The sequence below is a fragment of the Emys orbicularis genome, chromosome 1, assembly GCF_028017835.1.
Source record: "Emys orbicularis isolate rEmyOrb1 chromosome 1, rEmyOrb1.hap1, whole genome shotgun sequence".
NCBI lineage: Eukaryota > Metazoa > Chordata > Testudines > Emydidae > Emys > Emys orbicularis.
In genome coordinates this window covers 271,823,382-271,847,827 of record NC_088683.1, presented here as the reverse complement: position 1 = coordinate 271,847,827, position 24,446 = coordinate 271,823,382, and the positions used below count along the sequence as shown (strand labels likewise).

Genomic DNA, 24,446 nt, shown 5'->3' with positions numbered 1-24,446 from the left:
GATGCTCACGTAATGTCCATGCCTAATTCTAACATTGATCTGGAGGAAAATCAAGTAAGAGAGAATACAGCAACGGACAAAGAAATAATAGAGGGTAGGAGAATGGACATCAAGAGAAAAGATAGTGCCAATACCAATGAAGCTACCAGGTAGGCGATACTGGCAGTAGAATGACTGTACCTAATTGAGTGAGGAATCTGGGTGAAGCCAAGCAGAAAAAACAGATGTTTATACACCAATGCAAGGACCCTGGGTAACAAAATGGAGGAACTAGGACTACTGGTGCAGGAAGTGAAACCAGATATTATAGGGATAACAGAAACATGCTGGAATAGTAAAGATTGGAGTACAGGTATTGAAGGGTATGTGCTATCCAGGAAAGACAGAAATAAAGGTAAAGGTGATGGAGTAGTATAGTATATTAATGATGAGGTAGACTGTAAAGAAATTAGAAGTGATGGAATGGATAAAACAGTCTGTTTGGGCCCAAAATCACTTTGGGGAAGAAAGCTACCAGAGGCTCCCCTGGGTTAGTGCTTGCTACAGACCCCCAGGATCCAATTTGGAGATGGAGAGAGACTTCTTTAATGTTTTTAATTAAATAAATACTACTGGGAATTGTGTGATTTAGAGAGACTAATTTCTCAGATATAGATTGGAGGACAAGTGATACTAATAATAGTAGGACCCATATTTTCCTAGATGTGATAGCTGACATATTTCTTCACCAAACAGTCACCAAATCTACAAGATGTGATGCCATTTTAGAATTTTTATTGGTGAATAGTGAGGACCTCACAGAAAAACTAGTTGTAGGAGAGAACTTTGGTTCAAGTGATCATGAGCTAATTCATTTTAAACTAAATGGAAAGATAAACAAAAACAGATCTGCAATGAGGACCCTTGATTTCAAAAGGGCAAACTTAAAAAAATTAAGGGAATTAGGGAAGGGAACTGGACTGAAGAACTGAAGGACCTGAATGTGGAAGAGGCTTGGAATTACTTCAAGTCAAAGATGCAGAAACTATCTGAAGCCTGCATCCCAAGAAGGGAAAAATATTCATAGAGAAGGATTCTAGACCAAGCTGGATGAACAAGCATCTCAAACAGGTGATTAAGAGAAAGCAGAAAGCTACAAGGAATGGAAGATGAGATCGATCAGCAAGGTAAGTGACCTTGGAGCTCAGAAAGTGTAGGGGAAAAGTGAGAATTGCCAAAAGCCAGGCAAAATTGGACCTTGCAAAAGAAATTATTAAAACCAATAGTAAAAGGTTCTATAGCCATATAAATAAAAAGAAAAGGAGGAAAGAAGCACTGAAGATGTGGTGGAGATTAAAGCTAATCCAGGCATGGCCCAAACCTAAACAAATACTTTGCCTCAGTTTTTAATAAGGGTAATGAGGAATTTGGGAGTAGTGGCAGGGGGGCTAATGGAAATGAGGATATGAAGGAGAAATTACCACATCCGAGGGGGGAGGTCAAACTCAAACGTCTTAATGGGACTAAATCAGGGGGCCCAGATAATCTCCATCCAAGAATATTAAAGGAACTGGCACATGAAATTGCAAGTCCAATAGCAAGGATTTTTAATGAATTTGTAAACTCAGTGGTTGTACCCTATCACTGGAGGATTGCTAATGTAGTTCCTATTTTTAAGAAAGGGAAAAAATGTGATCCAGGAAGCCTGTTAGTTTAACCTCCATTGTATGCAAGGTCTTGGAACAAATTTTGAAAGAGAAAGTACTTAAGGACATAGAGATAAACAGTAATAGGGATAAAATACAACATGTTTTTACAAAAAGTAGATGGTGACAGACCAAATTGATCTTTTTCTTTGAGAAGATAACAGATTTTTTAGACAAAGGACATGCAGTAGATCTAATCTACCTATATTTCAGTGAGGCATTTAATACAGTTCTACATGGGAAATTATTAGTTAAATTGGAGAAGAATGGGATTAATATGAAAATTGAAAGGTGGATAAGGAACTGGATAAAGGGGAGACTACAACGGGTCATACTGACAGGTGATCTCTCAGGTTGGAGGGAGGTTACTAGTGGAGTTCCTCAGGGATTGGGGACCAACCTTATTTAACATTTTTATTAATGACCTTAGCACAAAAAGTGGGAGTGTGCTAATAAAATCTGCAGATGACACAAAGTTGGGAGGTATTGCCAATACGGAAGAGGATCAGAATATCATACAAGAAGATCCGGATGACCTTGAAGCTGGAGTAATACAAAAGAGATTAAATTTATTAGTGTAAGGTCATGCACTTACAGATGAATAACAAGAATTTTTGCTGTAAGCTGGGGACTTATCAGTTGGAAGCAACAGAGGAGAAGAAAGACCTGGGTGTATTGGTTGATCACAGGATGAGCTGCCAATGTGATGCAGCTGTGAAAAAAGCTAATGAAGTCCTAGGATGCATCAGTAGAGATTATACAAGGCACTGGTGAGACCTCATCTGGAACACTATGTGAAATTCTGGTCTCCCATGTTTAAGAAAGATTAATTCAAATTGGAACAGGTGCAGAGAAAGGACACTAGGATGATCTAAGGAATGGAAAACCTACCTTATGAGAGGAAACTCAAAGAGCTTGGCTTGCTTAGTCTAATGAAAAAAAGGCTGAGGGGAGATATGATTTCTCTCTTTAAATATATCAGAGTGATAAATACCAGGGAGAGGGAGGAGTTATTTAAGTTAAGCACCAACATTGACACAAGAGCAACGGGTGGGGAGTGGGGCAGGCAAAAAACCTCACTTGCTTCAAAACTGCGCTTGATAACTTTATGGAGGGGATGGTATGAGAAAACTGCCTACAATGGCATGTAGCCAATCTTCAACTGCTAGTGGCAAATACAGTAACTCACTTAAAGTCGTCCCGGTTAACGTTGTTTCATTGTTACGTTGCTGATCAATTAGGGAACATGCTCGTTTAAAGTTGTCCAATGCTCCCTTCTAACGTCGTTTGGCAGCTGCCTGCTTTGTCCACTGCTTGCAGGAAGAGCAGCCCGTTGCAGCTAGCTGGTGGGGGCTTGGAACCAGGGTGGACCGGCAGCCCCCCCAACAGCTCCCCGCTCCCCTAAGTTCCCTGTGCAGCAGCTGCCCAGCAGGCTAGCAATTGCAGCTGTCCCTCCCCCCACTACCATGTGCTGCTCCTGCCCTCTGCCTTGGAGCTGCTCCCCAAGACTCCTGCTTGATGTGCGGGGGGAAGGGGAGGAAGAGGGGGGCTAATGTCAGGGTGTTCCCCTCCCCCCTGCTCCTGCACCCTGCTTACCCCATCTTCCATAGAGCAGGGGGGACACACGACAGGGCTCAGGATGGAGGGAGCTTGCTGTCAGCAGCTGCGGTTTCAGCAAGCTGATCTAATTAACAAGGCAGTGTACTTAAAGGGGAAATGCACATCTCTCTTGCTCACACACACGGTGTGTGTGTCTGTCTCTGTCCGCAATGTGGTCTCCCCTCCCTCCATTCCTGCTGCCTTGTAGAGTGTGAGAGTTAACCCTTGAGGGCTCAGCCAATTGCTAGTTCATCATTTAGCAGTAAGGCATTCCCTGGGAAATATCCCACCCTCAGACTCCTCCACCTCAACCAAGCTTCACAAGCATCATCACTGTGTATCAGTATTAAATTGTTTGTTTAAAACTTGTGTGTGTATATATATATATATATATATATATATATATATATATATATATATATATATAAATATAGTCTTTTGTCTGATGAAAAAAAAAAAAAAAAAAAAATTTCCTGGAACCTAACCCCCTCATTTACATTAATTCTTATGGGGGAGTTGGATTCGCTTAACATTGTTTCGCTTAAAGTCGAATTTTTCAGGAACATAACTACAGCATTAAGTGAGGAGTTACTGTATCCCCAGTGGCCAGTGATGGGACACTAGATGATAAGGGCTCTGAGTTACCAGAGAAAATTCTTTCCTCGTGTCTGGCTGGTGGATCCTGCCGAAATGCTCAACTGACTGCCATATATGGGGTTGGGAAGGAATTTTTTCCCCTGGTCAGATTGGCAGAGCCCCTGGGAGTTTTTTGCCTTCCTCTTGCAGGATGGGGCATGCAGGTCACATGCAGGTTTAAATTAGAGTAAATGGTGGATTCTCTGTAACTTGAAGTCTTTAAATCATGTTTTGAGGACTTCAGTAACTGAGTCAGAGGTCATGGGTCTATTACAGGAGTGGGTGGGTGAGGTTCTATGGCCTGAAATGTGCAAGAGGTCAGAGCAAATGATCATGATGGTGTCTTCTGGCCTTAAAGTCTATGAGACTATTGGGTATTCTGGGTGATTCTCTCTCAGTGTCTTCTGTCAGAGCGGTTCCACTTTGTATATCTGAAGATGGGATTTGAACCTAAGTCTCCCACATCCTAGAGCAGTGCCCTAACCAGTGGGATATAAAATCAGTCTCTTTCTCTTGCTCTCTGTACTAATGAATATTTAATACAAAGTGGAACACCAATGGACTATTCTGGGTTGGTGTTACTCTCTCTCACCAAAATTTTTAAAAGGTCATGGTTCTGTCTGGTATATAATGGGAAAATATTTGAAATTTTCACAAGGCAAGAAAACAGTTTCCTGCCTAGCTCTAGTTATTAGATTTTGGTGAGATTTATAAAACAAGCCCAGCTTGAAGAAAGTCAGTTCAGCAAGTCTAAAGTTATGTTTGAAGTCTGCACTTACATCCTGATAAGTTATTGAAAGCCTATAATTTGAGACAGCATAAACTTGGGATGGCCTAGAATTGGAGGCAGTTTTCATAAGGAGCAGAAAAATATAAAAGGTGTAGAAAATTACAAGTCCTGGAAGATAAATAGCTCATTTCCATTTTTGTATTTTTACTCTTACCCCCCTTCCCCCCGCACCCCTGCAATTTGTATCATGTTATTTTCAGGGTTATGGCCCCTCAACAACACCGTGTTGGAGTGTTGACAGAGTTGTATGCTTATTCTGGGTCTGGTCACTTAAGTGGGGGCACTCAATAGCACTCCGAAGGGGCTGGATTCTCAGCCCTCCGGCCAAGTTCCTTAGGATGCTTACCCCTTTCGGGATCCCAGGGAACAAACAACTTAGGAGTAGCAACATAAGTGAAGGAAAAGGGACTATATAGACAGTCCCAGACAGGCCATTGGCCTCTCCTCCTTCAGAGGGGCCTTGGATGGCTTACAATCCAGCTCCACGTCCACTGGTTCACCAACAATGGAAGGAATAAGATACAGCCTCCTTTGCCTCATGTGACTTGGGCCTTCTTTTCAGTGAGGGTGTAGGCTCTGCTCTCTGCCAGGCTTTTCCCTGGGAGCTAGGAAGTTGAGCATTCAGTTCTCCTCCCAGAGCTCCTCCTCCTCCATTCTTGACATGACTCACAAGTGTGGACCACTCCAGCGCAGAGCAGCTCCTTAACCCCTTCCTGCCTGGTGTGGGCTTTACATACCTTGTCACAGTTACACATTTGTATTTAAGAAATAACACATTGTAATATTGAGAGCCCATATCTGAAAATATGTGCACAAAGGGAATACAGTTAAGGTTAATTATTTAGCCTTAACTTTTGAAATTCTCTGACTTTTGAGTAATTTGTTTATTAACCTGAATCATCCATTAAGGCTAGTTTGCATACACGGAATATATTTATTTAGGGCTACCACATGTGCTACTTCCACAATGAAGAACAGTCTCTTGCTGTTGTAAGAATACGGAACACTATTTTGGTTTTCTTTTGTTTTTTACAATTCCAGAATCCTTCTAGCCTCTTTAATAGGTCACTTCCCATAAGGTACATGTATATATGAATGCAGATTTTTTTTTTAAAGTATACTTTTGTTTAAAAGTATCTCTTCCATAGACACTGCCGTTTAGCCTCTGACTGCCAGAAGCTGGGAGTGGATGACTCGAAGATTGCCTGTTCTGCCTCTCTGAAGCACCTGGCATTGGCCACTGTTGGAAGACAGAATTCTGAGCTAGATGCACCATTGGTTTGACCCAGTACAGTCGTTCTTATGTTCTTATTTTCAATGGTGTACAATGCTTCTGATCTTTTGGAGGCAGAGCCAATAGTTTCATGTTGGTGTCTTTCTTGCTGCTAGTGTAGTGAGAGAAGATTAAGTCTCACTCATAGCTACTGGAAACCAGCTGTAAGTGGCTCCAAGCCAGGAAAAGCTCTGTGTAGTGACTTGAAGAAAAGAGGTTTCTTAATGGCTCACAATAGGTATTAAATTTCTCATTCTTTCTGTATTATGTTTCTCCCCCCTGCAAATTCTTGCAGAATTCTCAAGCCAACGATGTGGACTAGTAAAGCTTGCTGAGCCTATGGGACACTTTGTAAATCTTCTCCTTAATACAATCTAGAAAGGACAGCAAAACCATTCCGAGAGAAGTCAGATTGGATTGTATGTGGACATAAAGGGTTTTTAAAGGAAAGGGGTCTGTAATATAAGCTAAAAGGAAACAATAAAACATCAGAAATAGCAAGCTAACTCTAGAGCTACAACAAAGGAACTATCTTTAGTCATAAGAGAGCGAGCAGTAGGGGAAGAAAGACTATTTTTAATTTGTCTACCTTTTAAGTAGCTATCATTATGACTGTACCATGTTTAATAACGTGAAAACATCTTTATAAAATAGCATTCTGAACCTAACATGTTAATGGTGCCTAATGAACCAAAACTAGTGGAAATCCCTTTGGGTAGCCAACATATAAACAAAGCTATTAATTAGGTTGCAGTTGTTTCAGAACAAGCGTTTTGTTCAACATAGTGGCAGTAAACAAAACCAGAACAGTCTTTGTGGGGAAGTATTCACCAGTGAAGAAATACTTAATTATTACACCGTAAGCATTTGCAGTTACATGACTTATTATGACAATATTTATGAAGTGACTACCCAGCAGTAAACTATAATCTGCCAATTCATAGCCTAATGTTTATGATGCTCCAGAACACCAAGAGGCACAGATGCTTCATTTTTGTATACACCACACAACCATTACAATCCTTGACTATTGGTTTAAAATGTGTTTATGGTGTCCAAGAGGAAAAAATAACTAGTGAGAATAAAAACACTCCCTATTTCAGCTTTTATGAGAGAAAAAGTTTAATAAAGATGTTTCTATTAATATCACCCTCATCTAGGGGGGAGAGTGTACTTCAGTCTTCAGCTCTGTAAAATCTTGACCCTTCTGTTCAACCATAAGGGTGACCTCTAGTGTCATTTCTATTGTTGCTTTTTGTGATGTACGTGCCCACAAAAGCCCTCATCTTACAATTAATAGCATGTGGGTGGATAGCTGTGCCTACGCAGAGTTGCATTAACTTGACTGAGGCTCTGTGCAAGAGTAGCAGTCTGCTGTGAGCTACCAACAGCATAATTGGGACCTAAGAAATGAGATGAGATGACAGATCCACATCTAGTAAACCACTTAACAACTGGCAGTTGCTTTCATTGACTACTATCAAGCTCGTTTCAAACCAATCAACAAGAGATTATAGGCTCCGTATCTTTTGGCCCAGATCAATCTCAAACCAAGATCTATTGACACAGTGCAGCCAAGAGGACATGAGCACCATCATTGCCAGGAGCTGTGGGAGATGGATTAGCCACATGCTTTGGATGGAAACTGATTCCATCACCAGAGTAGCAATAAGATGGACACCTGAAGGCAAGCGAAAATGAGGCCGCCCCAAAACAACATGGCGAAAAACTGTGGAAGCCGAGTTGAAAGACCTGGGGCACAGCTGGTGAACCATTGAAAGCCTTGCCAGAAACAGACAGGAGTGGAGGAGCTTCGTCACTGCCCTAAACACCAGAGGCGTAAAGGGAACATGATGATGATAATGATGATGAGCCATTCCATTCTCTTAACATGCTGACCTCCATCTTGATGTACTATGTCTATATCCAGTTTTCAAGTTTCTTATAGTAAGACAGCACAGATGACTGAAAAAACTTGGGCAGTAAATAACAAACTGAAATACAATTTACATAGTGTGACAAAGTTCCTCCTCTATCTTGGTGGGTCCTGCGCTTACTGGCGGATTTTCTTGCCTCAGAGATTCACCATGTGGGTTGGGGAACAGCCCAGAGACCTTCCCCTCTGGAAGAACCCACAGTCCAGGTCAATTGGGAGGTTTGGGGGGAACCCGGGCCCGCCCTCTACTCCGGGTTCCAGCCCAGGGCCCTGTGGACTGCAGCTGTCTATACTGCCTCCTGTAACAGCTGCATGACAGCTACAACTCCCTGGGCTACTTCCCCATGGCCTCCTCCAAACACCTTCCTTATTCTCACCACAGGACCTTCCTCCTGGTGTCTGATAACGCTTGTGCTCCTCAGTCCTCCAGCAGCACATCCTCTCACTCTCAGCTCCTTGCGCCTCTTGCTCCCAGCTCCTCACACTCGCACCACAAACTGAAGTGAGCTCTTTTTTAAAAACCCAGGTGCCCTGATTAGCCTGCCTTAATTGATTCTAGCAGCTTCTTCTTAATTGGCTCCAGGTGTCCTAATTAGCCTGCCTGAACTAGTTCTAGCAGGTTCCTGATTACTCTAGTGCAGCCCCTGCTCTGGTCACTCAGGGAACAGAAAACTACTCATCCAGTGATCGGTATATTTGCCCTCTACCAGACTCCTGTACCCCACTGGTCTGGGTCTGTCACAATAGATATTCAATGGGAGGAAATAATCTGGAAAACAGTACTTCTGATAGAGGGCTAGAAGACACAGAGTGGAACAAGGAACCAAATCAGACACAAGTTTGTAATACAATAGGGAGCAAAATAGGCCAATACAAATTTAGGCTGCTCAGACACAACAATGACGGAGCAGGGAAGCAACGGTCCTTCTCTATATATCTCTGAGACAACTGCACATGAAGTGTTGTTTGCAGTTCTGTACACATCAATGCCAGAAAGATCCTTACAAATTGGAGGAAGTTCAGAGAACAGAAACAACAGTGATTAATAATTAGGAATTTGGAGGGACTTACTTACAAGGAAAGACTTAAATGTCTCACTTGAGTATTCATAGTTTGGTTTGGTGACTATAAAAGAGGAGATACAAATATTTGAATGCTGCAGAAGACATCAAGGAGGGAAAGTTATATCAGGATGGTACAAGGAAATATCCATACTATAATGTGATGAAATTAAGAAAATATATAAAATATCAATACAACTCTTCTCATATTGCTGTTGAATAATCTCTCAAGGGAAGTGGTGGAAACCCCACCACCGCATAGGACATTTATTTGGGGAAACACTAATTCATGTACTGTAGACAAGGCCATGTGTATGCAATGACTGTGGAATTCAATTTTTGTTACAAAATTAATCTCCAGAATCTGTTCCCGTATAAGACACATTATGTTATTAGCCCTTATGTTCTTGAAGATAACCTTGAAGAAGTTAACTGAGCGTAAACCAATGCAGTAATACCGGCCTGACAGTGCAGACAACCTAAAACAATAATCCTAAGAGCTGTGAACTGTTTAATTCATCTCAATCAGGGTCCACAATTCTATAGACACGGAATTTGGCATGTTCCAAAATATTCAGCATTTTTGCTGAATAAGTCAGCATTTTACTAAAGCCAGGTGCTGGACATTTTCTTTTCTGTCTCCCTGGCCTACCAAACCCTTCCTGCAACCTTCCCCACTAAGGGTAGTTATTCCTTCAAGCCTGGGAGCCCAAAATGTCCAGTTTGCACCCAGGAAGTAAGATTGTGGGGGCTGGGGGCAGAGATAAAGGTGATGGAGGGAGATCAGGTACCAGAAGTATAGGCTGGGAAGCGGGGCTGTTTGGAGAACAGCAAAGCAACTGAGCACTGGGAAGCTGAGGAGAGGATCTGCTAAAGCTACCTACAAGCTCCCTCTTTCCCCTGGCACACAGGGGAGGAAGAATTTTATGACCCAGGCTAAACAACATTGCAGGAGCCAAGGCCCAGGGACTGCAGCCAGGTTGCCGGGAGAGCACAGCAAAAATATCCCCTCCTGAAAAATAATCAACGGATTGCACTTCACTGAGTCTTTTTCAGGTATGAGCTGGGGGGAGCGAGAGATGGCAATGAAAGATACTTAATACATTTCTATGTCTGCAGAGTACATGGGACCCTGACTGTAGAGTACAATGCTGCATCAGCAGAGAGAGTGACTGGGCGATCTAATAGGTCTTTTTCCATCCTTAACTTCTATGAGCTGCTAGTCAAGGTAGTTTTCCATAGATTTATAATTGCCAAAACCACCTTCTCTTCCTCCCTGGATCAGAATAAAAAAAAACCCACGTCTATTCAATCTTATTTAGAGGGAACTTGAACCAATGCTGTTAACTTTCTTACCATAATCTTGTCACTGTCGATAATGGTGTTCAACCTGTGTGCAATGGTCAGCACAGTGCACTGGGCAAACTTTTCACGGATTGTCTTTTGAATCAACTCATCCGTTCTGAAACACAGAAAGAGCAGTGCAAATGGAAGTGAGAGAGCTACATGAACAGTGATCTGACTTCAGAGAAGTTCTATGATTGTACTGTAAATAACTGTAACATCAGGAAATACTAATTTGCAGAGGTGCTGGAGTATGTCCTTCCTTCAATATGGTTTGGCACATCATGAAAGAAACCCAAAGGGAGGATTCTGAAGGTTAAGGATGAAAATGTTTCTTTTTCAAAAAATTTCCACTATCATGTGCACCAAAGATCAGCGGTTAAAGCAAGATGGAAATGGGGGAGAGAATGGCTCAGTTTCTTCTCCCTGACTTGAGGGATCAGCACCTGCTCCCCCTTTTCCTCAGCAAGTGCAGTAAGAGATCCCACTGCTTTAATCACCAAGCTAAATCACATCCATCCAAAGGTCTCACACTATATACATCTTCCAGAATGTCAATCTAACTTTTTATTTCGAGTCTGAATGAAAGTATCTACAATAAGCAAATATCCCCTATTGAAATTAACCCAGCAATATAAAAATATCCATATATTACATAAAAGACATCTCTTTAGTAGTTCAGGACCCACAATCTCTCTCCAGCAAAGGGGACAGCCCTATGAATATGTTTATTACCTAGAGATGCAAGACATAAAGATAGCAGAACATCAGCTCCCTGTGGAACCAGGACTTTGGGGGCACATGGTCCCAGTGTGGGCGGAGCCTTCCTTGGAGTTTCCTGAAGAAACTGCCTCTTAAGAAGGCCCCTGTCTTCTCCCAAAGGAGAAAAGTCAGGAGCAGTAGAACTGCCACTGAGGCAGGGTTACGGGGGACAGCTGAGCTTCCTCCTCACCCATCCCTCATCTCCCCTGGAGCCAGACTTTTTGAGCACTCTTGTTCTAGCAGCCCTGGACCACAGGCAAGCCCTTCTGGCACCTTCAGACCCCAAACCATGGTAGTATTAGAGCACTCAATCCATAACCAATAGGTTTTCTGCCCTCTTCTCAGAGACTAACCCCTGCTGTTCTCTCTGCTGCTGTCCAAGGGGGAAAACCAGGGCCCTGACAATCTCTTAGTCACCTGGGAGACAGTAGCCCAGGGAAGAGAGAAGGTCCTACTATCTGAAGCAGTTGTGAGGATAGTTTATATACACCCCTCCTCTCCAATAATTCTAGACAAAAGGGTGGTTGGAGATGGTCTACATAGAAGAGAGGGGGAAACAATTTTTTAAAAAGAACAGTCAGTAAGTTCAGAACCATTTTTACTGATGGGTCATTAGGGGAGCACAAGGAGTTGTAGCTTAATAAGAAATCCTGAAAACAATTAAAAATAAAGTTTAAACAAGTTGTGCCCATTGCCAACCTTTGTAGCCACACGAACTTACTATCATCCTTGTCCTTCCTTTCTTCCTATTGTTTGTTGCACTCTCTTGTTGCATCTTTTATTAGTAAGTTCTTCAGGGCAGATGCCATGTTTGCTTATATTTTGGACAGAATCTAACACAATGAGGCCTTGATCCCTAATAATAAACCAATGGCTGCGTGTATGTGCAGTTTCAAAAAGTTCTGAAAGTGAGGCTGCCAAAAGAAGAGTTAACCATATTAATTAGAAAAAAGTGGGGGCCCATACTTAAAACAGCACAGGTTACAAAATAATATAGAACCTATCATTGATAGGTACTGAGACAGATTCACCCCAAGATTTATGCAGATTTTGGAGGAGAATCTGCTGGAGGGAAGGGGAAAAGGGGGTTGTGGTTGTTGAAAGCAGCTGCAACTTTACCTTCAACAAGGGAGGGAAGGAAGCAAGCCTCAAAAAAGGCCCCTCCCAGATTTAGCTGGAAAATGGGTGTGGGCCAGAGAGCCTGGGCTGACTGAGTGCAAATGCCATTCCCAATGTGAATTACAGCTACCCACCCAGTGGAAAACTGAGGCAAAGTAGCAGTGGCTTTGCCATTCCTCAGGGTGAATTCGCACTGGGATCAGGCACCTCTGTGGACCAGCTTCACTAGAGCCCCGATCCTTCATGTATGTTTGAAAACAAAAACCTGATCTGAACGTTAACCAAATAACGGTAGCTGACAAGGAAACCCAACCCTATTTTAATTAAACATCATGCAAACAGATTTATCTGGGGATGAAAAAGGGATGTAAATTCTCCAGAAAGTTTCACAAGTCTCAATTACTGGAGATTTCCCAAGACATAACGCCAGAAATAAAGTGATTCATATCATTTCCAATTGTAATGCCAAGGGTTTCATGTGCAACTTTTAAGAATCATTTAACTACTACAGAATTATTTTATTCATGGGGATAAAATTTCCAACTTCATGACCATGAAGAAAAGCTAAACTTGTGCTAAATTTCCATCAATCATCATGTGAAATACTTAGACCACCAGGCTTATGTAAACTTTCATATTTAGACCATTTCCTATTTGGCAATAGACTGCAGTATTTCCTGATGTGCATCCTATTAGGTTGCACTACTTAAAAGTCCACCACCACATCTACGCCCAAGATTTTAAGAAAAAGGTAGTGCAAACTGCAGTGCAAACCAACTCAGAGAAGAAACTCCAAGTTAAAGTTGATACCTCTTCAATCATTTGTATTGTAATGCTTACGGTTGCTATTAGTAAACATTTACTTTATTGCAGTATATCTGCAGCACATGTCAAGTAAGATAATTTAAATAGATAGTGCAAATAAAAAAAATAAAGATGTCAAAATGGGGAGGATGAATAAGAGGATATGAAATTTCCATTGGTCTGATTAAATCACAGATAATATCACTTTTTAGCCAAAAATAAGCTAGCAGCCCAAAATCTATGGAGAAGGAAAGGCACTTTCTTCTCTAAAGGTTTTAGAAATGAAATGCATGCTTCACTGCAAAGCTTCTCTGCTGGCACCACTTCTCTCCCAGGAAGAGGTTACAAAAATGAGTCATGGGCAGATACCTCAGTGGAAGGATGAATTTGTGGTTCTGGACTCCACGGGAATCAGGAAGAAGTCTATTAATTGCTAATGCTAGTGTTTTTGTTTTTTTGGTTTTAATACAAGTGAAAATAAAATAGCCCGTTTCTTCTGTGGAAAGAGGAGTGCCACCCTGGCTATCGGCAGTGTAAGAACTGACAATGATACTTTGCTTCCAGAATTATAGACTTACTATAGGTAAACAAGGTACAGTTAACTGCAGTTGGGAGGGTTTCACTGGACACAGCCCTTAAATTTTTGAAGTTTGGCATTCTGATACAGAAGGGTAACTTCTCCCAGCACTGGACCATTACACATCTTTCCAGTCTCTCACACAGTACTAAAACAGTTTGGCAATATGCAGCACTGCAGTGGTGGAAGTAACTGTATTGTGTATAGAATGACCGACTTCTTTGGGGAAATCAAGAATTTGTACTACCTCCTCAGAAATAGCCACAAAATCTGTAGGTTTTGCATGTGGCAATATGTTCACAACTCCTCAGTCAGTTTTTCTCTCTCTGCTAGCACCCAAATTTAATTTTCCTCAGGGAAACTACAATCATTGCCACTCCAAAGTGACCTACAGTGAGCAAATCAAAAACAAAACAGGCCCCAATCCCGCAAGCTGATCCTCACAGGAGGTCCACCTGCACTGATCATCTTGCATGATTAAAGCATTACTCTCCTTTGCCATGATGCCTACAAAAAGCTTGACAACAGTTAGGCTGCTGGTGTGCAGAGAACTCTGCCTATCCTGCTGACCAAAACTTTCTCATTGTTTCTTTGAACTCTGCCGTCTGTCTATATCCATCTGTTGTCTAATCTTATACACAGATTGTGAGCTGCTTGGAACAGGGACCGTCTCTTTGTTCTGTGCTTGTACACTGCTTAGCACAATGGGGTCCTGTTCCATAACTAGACCTCCTACATGCTGTGGTAATTCAAATAAATAATAATATTAAGTATAGCACGCTGGAATACTACAGGCAAGACTTCTCACTAATGCTGTTCAGATCCTTATTATATCTGGAATTGATTTTTGTAACTCCTTTTATATTTGAATATCAAAGCAACTCCACTGATTGCAGCTAGTGGAAAAAAGTGCACTGAATGACCAGTCATGAACATACGGCATAAATTCTTTGACCAGTGAGTGAACTACAATGTGCTTTGATGATAAAAATATTAAATGCATCTATTTGAGGGACTTGCTGTTTTATTGTCCTTGGATTTTCTCAAACCATAGTTTGGTGGAACTATCTGTTCAGCTCAAACTGATGCAGCATATTTGCAGTGTTTTCAAAAAATACGGTCTCTTTTACTTATTCTCACCAGTATTCAAAGGAGCTTTAAAGACTACTTTATTTTTTAGTTCTATAATATTTGAAGATCTCTTAGGATTTTGAGTTCCTCTATTTAATGGGTTTTATCTGTAACCAACTGTATGTACTGAATACCATCCTGAGCATTTGGAAGGAATGAGATCTAATAAATATTATTTGTTATTTGTCACAGTCATTTTTCCTTGCAAGTCTTTGTCACTATGTGCACAGGATACCCTTCCTGGATCAACAGACCCCAACACTGTGCCTAACTTTTTCATCATGAGGTCCCTCATCTTTGTAGGATGGTGGTGGCCTTAGAATCTTTCCATTCTGTGAAGTCTGTCAAGAGATTATCTTTTGTTTGCAGTGTAGCTGTGCCGGTCCTAAGATATTAGAGAGACACCAACAGAAGTTGGTCCAATAAAAGATATTGCCTCATCCATTCTGTCTCTCTAAGAGGTTATCTTGACAGTGCTGATCTGCATTTCCAAAAGGAGTCTTTTATCCATGGTTGCTGCAGGGTAAATAGCTTCAAATGTCAATTTACGCACAGAAATCAAGTATATTTTTCTCTTTCCGAGGACAGAGCCTGTATCTATCCCCTCTCAGGATGCATTCAGGGGAGCTTTCGTGATCAAACCCCTTAAGCCATGTACAGTGTTTGGTTTGCCTGCTCTGATTAGGCATTAGTGATGCCATCAGCGTTTCATGAAAACACAAACCCCAGCACAGGCTGCACAAGATATGAAGCTTTTCAGTTCACCTCTGTGTTACACCAACCGTGTACAAACAGGATAATTCATTTTACTATGGCCTTTGGTGTTTTACCTTGCGTCCACATTTGCTGTTGCTTCGTCAATAATCAGAATTTGATTTTTTTTGAGAATTGCCCTGGCAAGGCACACGAGCTGTCTCTGACCAACGCTAAAATTAGATCCAGATTCTGCCAACTGTGTCTCCATTTTATCAGGAAGTTCTTCCACAGCCTCCTTCAGTTGCACCTGTAGGTATGCCAATGCACTGTAGGATGAGTAACTCATTTCTTAACAAAATATTTTTTGTTATGCTTTACACAACAATAAGCATGTAAGATTTACATTTCATACTCATATCCACACACTATATAATTCAATTCTACAGTTAAGTCTAAAACTGTTTAAAAATCTATTTTTAATTAATCAAAATATATCAAACCTGCATCCTGAATGATAAAAAATATTAATGCAAGATCCAGCAGGTCAATGTTATATATAGAGACATTTATATACATTTACACACCCCACAATTGCTTTCCTTTCTTCTGTCAGCCATATCCTTACTGAATCCAACAAAACCAAATCAAACCTAATATGTATAAACACTATGAATAATGTTATTTTATATGTGAACATTAGATACAAATGATCAGATATTTGGAATTACCTCTTCCAAGACATTCCACAGCTCTTCATCAGTGTATTCATTGAAAGGATCTAAGTTTTTTCTCATAGTTCCAGTGAACAGAACGGGCTCCTACAAACCAATGCAACATTACATTTTACTTTTTATATACACTTAGTTTTCATACTGCAACACAGAATTTAAACACAGTAAAGCTGATTTGAAGCATGCATGGCACATACATGTAGAACAACAACAAATGATCCCTAGTACAATGCAAGGAAAAAAACAATTGTGATTCTTTTTATATCACAGAAGTAATAAAAGAAAAGAAAACTCAGAGGTGTATTAGGGGCATGTTGAAGAAAAAATAAGATAAATGCATAACAAGCCTGCATGAAGATATTTAATAAAACAGATGAAACAAATACAGGTATTTTGACAAAATCGAAATATATGCAACAATTTATTCTGTCTGTACTTGAACTGGCATATCTGTGCTACTTTTGACACCACAACACTTTATAGTATATTTACAAGCGAGGCAATTAAATCCACCGACACTGTTAGCGGAAACAAGCAACAACAAGATCAACTCAACGCACTTACATTCCTAGGATACTTGGGTGCTTTTGAAACTCTGCTCCCTACCTATATAAGGCACAGACAGAGGAGAAGACTCAAGTGGCTCAAGAGGTAGAATACAAGGTGTTGGGATTTTTGTTTTATTTCAGTCTGGAGAAACCCTCCAAGTTTAACATTAAAGCATCTGAAAGATAAATAGATTTCACAACTTTTCTGCAACATTTACGTCTACACATGTATCTGTTAATGATGGTTAATACTAATACTTGTACTTCAGTAGCACCAAGAGAGAATTGGGGCACCTCTAGGCAAACACACGGCAAGGCATAATCACTGCCCCTTAGAGTTTACACTCTAATTTCAAACAAGACTTAACACATTGAGTGTGACAAACCGAAGGAGAGAACAGGATGGCAAAGAAAACAACACACACTTACACAGGCTAGATACATGCCCAAGTTGATGGTTCCAAATCATCTGAATTTTCTTTTTAATCTAGCCATGACTGACTGATTTCTTGTAGGTGTTATAGCAGAAAAGGAGCAGAAGTATAGATTAGTTCAGGGAGGGAATTCTATATTATGGACAATGTGGAAGAAAGTCTGGAGATATTTGTAGGAGAAGCAGACAAATGGGCATTAAAGGACAACATAATTGGCAGAGCACAGGGTATGGGGGTGACAAGAATGAGCAAATGACTAAGGAGGGAAGAGTTGTAAAGAGTCTTGAGGGGAGGTTAAGAAGCTTGAACTTGATACAGTGAAATACAATGAGCCAGTGAAGGGAATCAAAGAGGGAGAAGGAGGAGGATGATTATGGCCTATTCTCCCAGCTGGGGCAGTAGGAATCCCTCAGACCTGCTGCTGGCATCCTAATGCCCCCGGTGAAGACAGCCAGGATATACTATTAGTCCATTCTATGGAGGGACTAAACATACCTTGGGTTAGGGCTGCTACCACTTCACAGACCTCAGGCAGGAATGTGATGACATCCTTGGTTCCTGAATTTACTAAAATGTTGTAGCTTGTTTTCTAAAACATTTTGCCCTTGTAAAAGGGTTCCTATTCCTTCCTTCATTACATAGGGGAAAGGCAGCCTCTGATCTGCAGTCTGAGGACTGATCAACTTTGGGGTTTTCTGCTCTTGGATTTCAGTTGTGGCCACCCCACTTTTCTGCCTATGGAGTTAGTGAGCAAATGGGGTTCAAACCACCCCCTCCCATCTTGTTTTGATTGTCATGTTCTAGCACCCCATATCAGTTAATGAGCTGGAACTGGAATCTGGTGAGGGGGACCCATACCTGCTAGATTTTCATTCTTCCTTTTTTAGCCTCTGTGTGGGTGTGTAAAATCACTGTTAAGTCACTGGTGGGATAGGTGTGCTCTTTTGTGCTCCTTGGGATAGAGACAGCCTTTGCAAAGAAGTTGTCACCCTCTGGATCCTCATCCAAGAGAAGAAATGCCTAGGGTATCCCTCTAAAATTCCCTGGCCTCATCTTGAGAGGAAGGGAAGCTGGAAAGGATGCCTGCCCCTTGCCTAACGAGAAGTGTCCTATTTAAAGACTTGTGGCAGGACTCATCTGGGTTGGACTCCTGGAGCAGGTGTGGGGTGCCTGGACTCCTCCTCCTGTGAGCCGATCAGATTATTCCTTCCTTTCTGTGTTCTCTCTCTCGGTGTGGAATATATTGTGGCTTGATGGGAGGCAGACCCTCTCAAACTAATCCAACTCAGAGCCTCTCCCCTTGGCAGAGCAAGGGTCCACAAACTGTGGACAGGCATGGCCAAGCTCTCCTGAGCTGCTAAACAGAACTGCCTTGTTAGATGAACACTGCTTGGTCTCTGGTTGGTGTCTTCTGGGCAGTTCTGCCATGAAGAGGAGAGGTAGAGGGACCTGTCAGAGAGGCACTACACTGGAAGACCCAGAAGGCAAAGACCTCCATGCTCTGAAGGGAAGAAGAAGTGTGAGAGAATGAAAAGACCAGGAAATAAGTTTGTTCCTACCCAAAGGCCCTGAAGGAAATCAAAAGGTTAAGGCAACAAAAGTGGGAGAGCGCTGAACCACTGAGCTTTAGCCCAATGCCACAAACTGATCTTCAAGTCAACAAAAGCAAGAGGGACATGATTTTACCCCAGAATTCTCTACTAACAGCCCTGAATGCTGCTGATATTCAAGCAGAGATGGCACAATCTGAGAATCATGGACTGGAGGAAATGTTAGGATGTCAGTAATTCTTGATGTCATACACAAGGTAATCCAAGCCAAAAAAAACCATCATCATACTGTTGAGGACTGTGAAATATCTGATTTGTTACCAGAGTTTCTAAATCTACATTTAAAAAAAAAAAAGAGTAAACATTTGTTTATATGATATGATTTTTTAAAAGACATTACACATCTTAAAGGTTAAATCCTGCCCTGATGAAGACCCCTACTGGTGTCCATGGACCTGCATGAGGGTGAAGAAAATCTGGATAGAATTTGGACCTAAACCTTTTATGATGATGTGTTAACTTTTAAACCATTCCTGGAGTATTATGAAGGTATTGATGATGGCAGAATGTGGTACAAAAATGTAATAAGATAATGTGTTTGTTTTCTTTTTATTTTCTTGTAATGTGCCAAGTACTTGAAAGTATTTGTTGCATCAGGAAACTTAAATAAAAACCTGTTGAATTAGCAAAGGGGTTTAATAGAATGGTTGAGGAAACATTTTTCTTTAAAAAAACAACACTGCAAGTAATTTGTTTAACAATACACATTTTAATAAGTTATTTGAGATGTTTTGAAGGTATTGTTAAGATAATTTTCCATTCAATCTATTTTTATAGGTTGGCAAAATAAGAAACTGAATTTATAAAATGTTCATAACTATTATAAGTCATCCTAAAAGCAAACACGTATTGCAACAGCAGATAAGGATAATTTTTAATTATCATTTCTGACACAGATTAGTATTTAAAATAGCCTGTTTTATGAGAGGAAGTTAATAAGCCAAACCTGTAAATAATTGTTGTAAAAATGCTTGCAGTCAGGGTAACAGATAATATTTACAGACAGACACAACCTTCAAACAGTTCCATCCAAGCAAACAATTAGAAACCTAAGCACATTTTTATTTCTGTGGGTATTTAAATTCACATTTAAGGAAACTTCAGTCTTGTTTCTCACCACTCTCTGGAGAGTGACTCAGTTAGCATGCTACATGATATATTTTACTGAACGCCTACAGCTAGACTACATAGTTTCCCCAGAGAATGCTGAGGATTGCAGCTACAAACTGTTGCTCCATGTTTTGTAGCTATTTTTTATTACTTATACAAATATTAGTAATATAGTACAAAATGTTTATTATAATATAATTATTCCCCCACCCTCCAAAATGATTAAAGTCATTCCTTGGTCTTAGACCTTTGCATATACTTAGTAGAAAACAAACCTCTCTTTATCTGGAAGAGAAACCCTACCTGCTAATCTTCAGACACTTAAAACCCCTGGGGACTATGACAAAAACCTTCTATATAACTAGCAAGATAAAAATAACAACATTTTACTTTATTAAAATAATTTTATGGTCAGGTCAGGAAACTTCTGCATGAATAACATATACAATTAATTATGAGTGCTCAAGGTGTGGAACAGCATTTGATCAGCAGTTTTCCATCTCTAAAGTTATATTTTGTTCACCTGGGATCAGATATCCAAATGTGGAAATCACCTGAAATATTTGTAGTTAAAGTTCTCAAAACCCTGTAGCCCTTGAATGAACTGATCATCATCCATTTTCAGGAGAAAAGAACATTGTGCACAAACAAAAGAGAAAGAATTTAAGTCTATGTAAAGTCCTCTTTAAATAGAAAAAGGTCACTAACTCCACTGAGTAGCACCACTGTGCATTAATGAAGCCTCCAGTATGCAGAAACAAAAGACGGCCCACATTAGGCTGCAATCCAATTGTATTTCTTTGCTAGTAACAGCATACCTACCTCTTTTTGTTTGGCTTCTATTCTCAAGAAAGAAAAAAGAAAGCCAGGTGACAAAGAGAGGCATTAAAGAGCCATTGCTTCTTAACCTTCTTATTACATTCACAGTTATTTTTAAAAAGAGAGATAATAGAATATAAACATATAAAACAGTACATTAAGTGAGTGCTACCTTGACTTCTTCACCCTGCTGATGGACCCACAAACATTCAGACACCAATATGGTAAAAAGGCTTCTGGATCCAACGTTATTAAACAAAACAGAATGGAAGGTGGAAATTAACAGTTAAAATGCTACCTAGCAAACAAATCCCACTGGTGTCTAACCAAGTGTTTCCTCCCGTCACCCAAACAAATAGGATGAGCTACCTGCAAAGCACATGCCTCCTAGGCCATGTGTTCATGAAAGGAATAGGGCACTGCAGAGGGAGCACCCTATAGTCATGGCTGCTAGAGCCATGTTCCCACCTCAAAGGGGAATTATGGCCAGAGGCTAGGTCAGAGTCCCCATGGAATCTGGTGACCTGCATAGGCCCGGCTATCCAAAGGCATGTGGGTCATACAAAATTCTTCTGCTGCAACGTCTAGCTTGCTCTTTCAGTTAGCTGTAGGGTAAAGGTGTGTGGCTGCTCCGATGAGGAAAAGGGCTACTTCCAGAACCACCACAAGTACTTTTCTTCCAATGCCCTTCATCAGGTCTAGGATGGCAGCTTTATGGCTTTGTAGCTGGTAGCATCATCCTCAGCCAGGACCTAACACATGGCTTGTGCCTCTTCTGTTAATAAATTGAAGGCCTAGAACAACTGCCCTCACTGAACAACATTGGTCACTACTCAGAGGTAGGCATCAGGGTCATCATCCAGTCCAATCTTGGACAGAGGAAGGCTGGTACTCACTGGCTGCTTAACTGGTGTCCTTGGATTACTGCACATAGGGAATATAGCTAGTGGATCACTGCTTGGGCTTGTTTCTCCTTTGTGATTTACAGTAAGAACTGCTGTTGGGCTACAATTGGTTTTGCTGCTGCTGTCCATCATCCAGTTTGTGATCTTTTCCATTACTCCCCCTTTTTATACCTCTTTTGCAGATGAGGTTCAAAAGAAAACTTCCACGCAATACCACATGCAGAATGCTCTAGAGGTCAGCAACAAGACTCATCTTTTTGAGGAGAAGAGGCAAGACATTTTTGGGAGAAGGTTTTCAGCTCTGGAGTTTGATCCCTTCAATAGTCCAAAGCCAGAATATGGTAATATTTAAGATGCAGTGCAAATAGCACAGGGGTCAGCAACCTTTCAGAAGTGGTGTGCCAAGTCTTCATTTATTCACTCTAATTTAAGGTTTCGCGTACCAGTAATACATTTTAATGTTTTTAGAAGGTCTCTTTCTATAAGTCTATAATATAGAACTAAACTATTGTTGTATGTAAAGTAAATAAGGTTTTTAAAATGTTTAAGAAGCTTCATTTAAAATTAAATTAAAATGCAGAGCCCCCCGGACCGGTTGCTAGGACCCGGGCAGTGTGAGTGCCACTGAAAATCCGCTCGCGTGCCGCCTTTGGCACGCGTGCCATAGGTTGCCTATCCCTGAAATAGCATCTCTTCAGACTGGCATTTTAGCTGGTAGGAAATGTATGGTCAGTTCTGGAGGAAGGAGGAAAGTGATTTAAAAATTAGAAAGGCTCTGTTGTTGGAGAGAGGAGCTGAGGGGCAAACAGATGTTTAGTTGTGAAGTCTTGTTTGGCCATTGATATTGTTTATTATTAATTTTTGTGCTTACACCCAAATAATATTATGATATGGATATAGCCAGTAAAATAAGAAAACATTACAAACATTCACGTCAATCAGGTGCCTAAAGCACCAATGCAAAAAAAAAAAAAAAAAGTGTGTTTAATTTTCACTCCGAATTTAATTCAAATACATGAAAAACCAAAAATCACACACTGACAAACAAATCTAGATTTCAGGAGCATGTATGTGTGTGGGAGAGGAGAGCAGGGTTTCTTTCTTTGCTTTTTTTATTTTAAAAAAAGAGAACAATAATAAAACCCTACACACACACATTCTCTGCTGTACCACTTTCCATGTAGTCCAGTTGAGGGGTGAGAGATCAGGGAACCCATTGCAGGTCTGTGATTCTCTGCCCAGCTCCTTCCCTGGTGCAGGTTGCACAGCTGGCAACAGCCCCCAAGGGATCATATGCCAGTTGGATGTTGCTGGAGTGCAACACACTCCTGCCATGCCCTCTCTGCATCTTTCTCCTGGTGGGGAAGGTGGCATACTGCTTGCACTCCCCTACACTCCTGTCAGAGCAGCACGAAGAGGACAGAGAAGAGGAAAGAGTCAGACCCAAAGGGCTGATCCTATATGTTATGGAAGAGGCAGTCTGTAGGAAAGAATGTGATCTTATTCAAATTCTTTCAGATACATCAGATTACAGAGAAGCACAATCTCAGTTATTGTCTCTTAGCAGTTGTTGAAGAATTAGTCCACAAGAATGGACTGATTTAAATGATCAAGACATTTTGCCGTATTTTCAGACTGAATCATTTGGATACTAAATATATAGACTCTTGTTTTCAATTTAGTAGTCCTTTGCAGAGATATTATGGAAAACAATAGCCACTCGTATTTTTAGGTTCTAGCAAATGTATTTTATGCTCTTTGTTGGCTCTTCAGCAGTAGTTAGCCAGCAAACTTAATTCAAACTGTTTCTAGAATTGTGCTGATATTGATATCACTGATGCACACACAAAATAATTGGTTGATATGACAGAAATCCATAGATAATGAAGTTGTTAAAAAAGCCGTGATTATTTCAGCTCCATTCTAAGGTTACAGTGGGAGAACAGGGAAACTAATATTTACAAAATGGACAAGGATGAAATTCAGGGATCTAGGAGTACTGCAAACAACAGAGAGGAGAAAAAGAAAAAATGATTATAAAAATGATCTTGACAGAGTTCTTTGAAATGTTACAGCCCTAAAATGAAAATGCATGTGGAGGACAAAGTCAGCTTCATACCTGAGGTATGATTGAAATTTTCTTCCGCAAGTCATGAAGTCCCAGTTCTGATGTTAAGTACTTATCAATCCAAATTCGTCCTTTGGGTTCAGCCAACCGAAAGAGGGCTGCTATCAAAGAGCTCTTTCCAGCTCCTGTTCTTCCCACAATTCCAACCTGCAAAACCAACCAAGCCAGTATGATTAACCCCAGTAGCTTCCAACATAGTATTTGTAATACTCTTCCATTAATGTAAACTGAGATTTATTAAAAGGCAAGGCAACAGGTAAATTCCTTAAAAATTGTTGTTGTTTTTTAAAAGGTAAACTCTAAGAACACCACCACCCTGGAGTCGCATGGGATTTGAAGCTTCAAGAATTTTCTAAATCATCTCATTTAAAGGTGAAATGAATGTTTTCTTAACAAAAGGCCTCCCTTAATATGAGCTGCTGAATGCCTAAATGAGAGGCAATGTGGCCAAGTGGATAGAGCACCGGACTGGTACTTAGGAGTCCTGCATTTCACTTTCAGCTCTGCCATTAGCCTGTTGGGTGACCTTGCACTAGTCACGTCACCTCCCTGTGCCTCAATTTCTCCATCTGTAAAAAGGGAACAATGACACTAACACTTCTTTGTAAAGCACTTTGAGCTCCACCTATGGAAATTATTAGTATTAAACAAGCATTACTAACAACACTTGAGACAATTTTGAGTCAGATTCTGATGACCTTACTCAAGTTGAATAGTATCTAATTCAGAGGTCGGCAACCTTTCAGAA

At 40.7% G+C, this 24,446-nt stretch overlaps 1 protein-coding gene across 1 annotated transcript in view; it reads right to left on the bottom strand.

Moving 5' to 3' along the window:
- The window catches only part of ABCC4 (ATP binding cassette subfamily C member 4 (PEL blood group)), a 224,653-nt gene that overhangs the window by 25,897 nt on the left and 174,310 nt on the right, over positions 1 to 24,446 (bottom strand). Inside the window, exons 26-29 of the mRNA XM_065414371.1 lie at positions 23,690 to 23,845; positions 16,142 to 16,231; positions 15,548 to 15,720; positions 10,337 to 10,442 (exon numbers count right to left, since the gene is read on the bottom strand). Of these exons, the coding sequence (XP_065270443.1) occupies positions 10,337 to 10,442; positions 15,548 to 15,720; positions 16,142 to 16,231; positions 23,690 to 23,845 (525 nt within the window). The remainder of the gene's footprint in view (positions 1 to 10,336; positions 10,443 to 15,547; positions 15,721 to 16,141; positions 16,232 to 23,689; positions 23,846 to 24,446) is intronic.